The sequence below is a fragment of the Nannobrachium achirus genome (genome assembly GCF_963921795.1).
Source record: "Nannobrachium achirus genome assembly, chromosome: 8".
Taxonomy (NCBI): Eukaryota; Metazoa; Chordata; class Actinopteri; order Myctophiformes; family Myctophidae; genus Nannobrachium; species Nannobrachium achirus.
In genome coordinates, this window is record NC_137817.1 from 51,262,979 (window position 1) to 51,266,289 (window position 3,311).

Genomic DNA, 3,311 nt, shown 5'->3' on the forward strand with positions numbered 1-3,311 from the left:
TCTTCTATTCACATACCATGTCCTGCTGCAATTTAAATTCAATGAGTAATCCTCTCTCCTCTCTCTCAGTCGAGCCTGTGACTCATTTTTGAATGTCAGTGAATCATGTTGCTGATAATAAACCTACAGGAAAAAGAGCAATCTTACAGCCAAATTGTGTGTGTGAAGCCATTTCATGTTGGTGTTAGGCTATTCACCATTTTGCATTTGGAATGTACTTGTGTCCTTTGCAGCCATCACTGGCAGGATGGCCAAGACATGGCCCATATCTGTGTGGCTGGTTCAGAGATGCGACATGCGTGTCGCCCTGAGGCGTCTTACTAGTAAATATTGTCCACATAACCGTAGGCCGCAACCCTATTCTATTCTATTCTATTCTATTCTATTCTATTCTATTCTATTCTATTCTATTCCACACATGGCTGTCAAGTCCCTCACGGTCGAGTTTCTTCACCGTGAGTGAAGGAATGCTGAATGCATCTTTACTGTATACTAATGTACAGTAAGTGAATAGGAGACAGACCTGACAGCTCTGAAACCTTGCCCAAACATGAAATCATACCTCATAGATACGTCATAGCACTAGTGTACGCATTAGCATTAGAATGTAGAATGCATTATTTAGGCATTGCAATGCGGTATGAGACATAAAATGGAGGCCATGCCACCTTTAGACTGCTTGTGTGTGTGCGTGCGTGCGACGTGCATGCATTGCTGTTACTGCGAATCACAATAATGGACAATCTCATTACAGTAAACGTCTCATGTCATGTGAGAATGAGACATGCAGGCAGACTCCACCCTCAGAAACAGCAACAGCACCATATTTGCCAACGTCTGACGTCATATTTGATGACAGAGCTATCGTTAGAAGTGCACCGTTCACACAATTCATACTGCAAATAACAATTTCATTTAAGATTAACTGTCCATGTGCTAAGCTACAGAATGGCGGTACACATAAGATTTGGTCTCCACCGGTTGTTACGGGCAAGATGTACTTCTCACTTTAGGCTTGCAGTTAAACCGAGAAACGGATACCACACACAGTGCACCGGAACAAAACCTCACCTTCCACGTATTATGGCAGGATGTACGAACTTCACCCGGCGACGCCTGTCTATTCAGATACAGGACACTCCAAACCCTAGAAGCTTGAAGTTCTTGCCAGGCAGACCCGTATTATCAACTGGGACCCTGGACTTCCCTTCTTCTAGCTCTGCCGAGTGTTCGCCTCTAGCCAGGGCCCTCTTTGAAATCGAGGGAGTGAAAAGCGTCTTCTTTGGCCACGACTTCATAACGATCACCAAGGAGGACGAGGACACGGAGTGGACGGATATCGAACGTAACGCCGTGGAGGCTATCACCAAGTTCTTTGACAGCGGAGCCCCGATAACCACCGGGGCGGTTGTTCACCACGATGACAGCAGTCATTCCGAAGACGACGATCGCGTGGTGTCTATGATAAAGGAGCTTCTGGACACGAGGATCAGACCCACGTTGCAGGAGGACGGTGGGGATGTCATCTTCAAGGGCTTTGAGGACGGCACGGTCAGGCTGAAGCTGGTGGGCTCCTGCACCGGCTGTCCCAGCTCCACGGTGACGCTGAAGAACGGCATCCAGAACATGCTGCAGTTCTACGTGCCCGAGGTGGACCGAGTGCTCCAGGTGGAAGAGGAACAGGACGAGGTCAGCGCAAAGGTGTTCTCTGAGCTGGAACGCAAATTAAAGGAGTAACTAGAAGGATGCGATTGGAAATTGCAGGTGTGGTTGCCGTTGACTCTAATGGGGAGCCAATCAGAGAGGGGGAAAAAGGTGACATCAGGATATCACGGTATCGTGATGTCTGATTGGATGAAGGGTTGATGATGAGAAAGAATGACAAGAACAATAGTGTGGTTGGGGCAACCACACTAATAACTAGTAATAAAGACGCCTCAGGGCGACATGCGACCATGAGGTCGCGCCATGTCTTGGCTGTCTGGCCAGTGATGTATATCGGACCAGTTACCCATGGAGATCCATGTAATGTATATGGAGATATGCTGTGAGACCCCAAACATGCTTACTCAGTTATTTGTTATGTGACATCTATCACATCTGACATCATACATCATGCCCAGCCCTGTCATGCCCATACATGGAGATCCCTGTCTGAACCAGCCACACAGATATGGGCTGTCTTCCTCCATATATGGGCATTCCCATAATTATGAAGTCCTGTTAGATATGGGCTTAATATTGATGACATCAGGGATCTCCATATGGGCAAAAAAGGGATTCTGTTAGAGTTGTTCCCATGACATCATAACATACAATACATTTTATGCCCATACATGGAGATCCCTGTCTGAACCATCCACACCACTGTGATGTCACCTGTTTTAGAGATCCCTGCTCTGAGTATCTGACTGTGATGTCACCTGTGATGTCACAGTGATGTGTCAGGGGAACCACAGCATCAGGCGTTATCCCTGCTCTGAGCCTGTGACATCACAGTGATGTGTCAGGCGCGACATACAGACAGAAAGACAGAGATACGTGGACAAGATGTGCCTGTTTCCATAGTTAACTGCGACCTATGGTCACAATAATACTGGCCTTCCATCCACATACGGTATATGGACTAGATAAATGTGACATTCACCTTTTACCAAAGCGCTATTGTGCATTTAATTGTGCACCATTAAAAGATATGGACAGAGTTACGCCATTGGTTCCTAAATACCTGTTTGGAGCCTGTTTTCAGTGCTATTTAGGTGTTAATTTCATTAAGCGTCCTGCACAGTTTTGCTAATGTGACCCTGGGCGTACATACCGACAAAGCCAGATGTTGGAGCTTCTGCTCCTTAGGAGTGCCACTCAGGACTTTAAACTAGCGATTGAAAACATAAAGTGTATATGATGTGTACTGTAAGGTAATAAAATCACGTATAAAGTCCACCACAAAACCTCATTGACTCTGTTGAGATTATAATGTTTTGTTAACGGTAGAAGGTGAAATAGCGACATCTGCTGGGCCATTAATAGGAACAGCAGGCTAAGTGAGCTTCAAGCATATCAAGCGCGGGACCAAGGATTCTGCATCACCTCCACGTGCGTCACAGAAGGGGAAGTTGGTAGGCCAACCAGAGGCAGCCTGTGGGGGCGGGTTTTTTCGTACACATCCTCTGAGAACAGCTGAGCCGTGCAACATCAGGAACTGACCATGCCAATAAAGCTCTGTTGAATTGAATTGATAAGTCCTGGAAAAGACGCGCTGTGATTGGCCAGTAGTCACTTTGACTGGCAGTGATGCCTCTGTTTTTTCC

The 3,311-nt window shown here is 46.5% G+C and overlaps 1 protein-coding gene across 1 annotated transcript; it reads left to right on the plus strand.

The window, feature by feature from the left end:
• Positions 1-948: 948 nt before the first annotated feature.
• Positions 949-1,737, plus strand: LOC308289302 (NFU1 iron-sulfur cluster scaffold homolog, mitochondrial-like; the record flags this gene model as incomplete). Its single annotated transcript, XM_080730950.1, has 1 exon — positions 949-1,737. The coding sequence occupies one exon, from the start codon at positions 949-951 to the stop codon at positions 1,735-1,737; it is 789 nt and encodes a 262-aa protein (XP_080587076.1).
• Between the last annotated feature and the right edge of the window lie 1,574 nt (positions 1,738-3,311).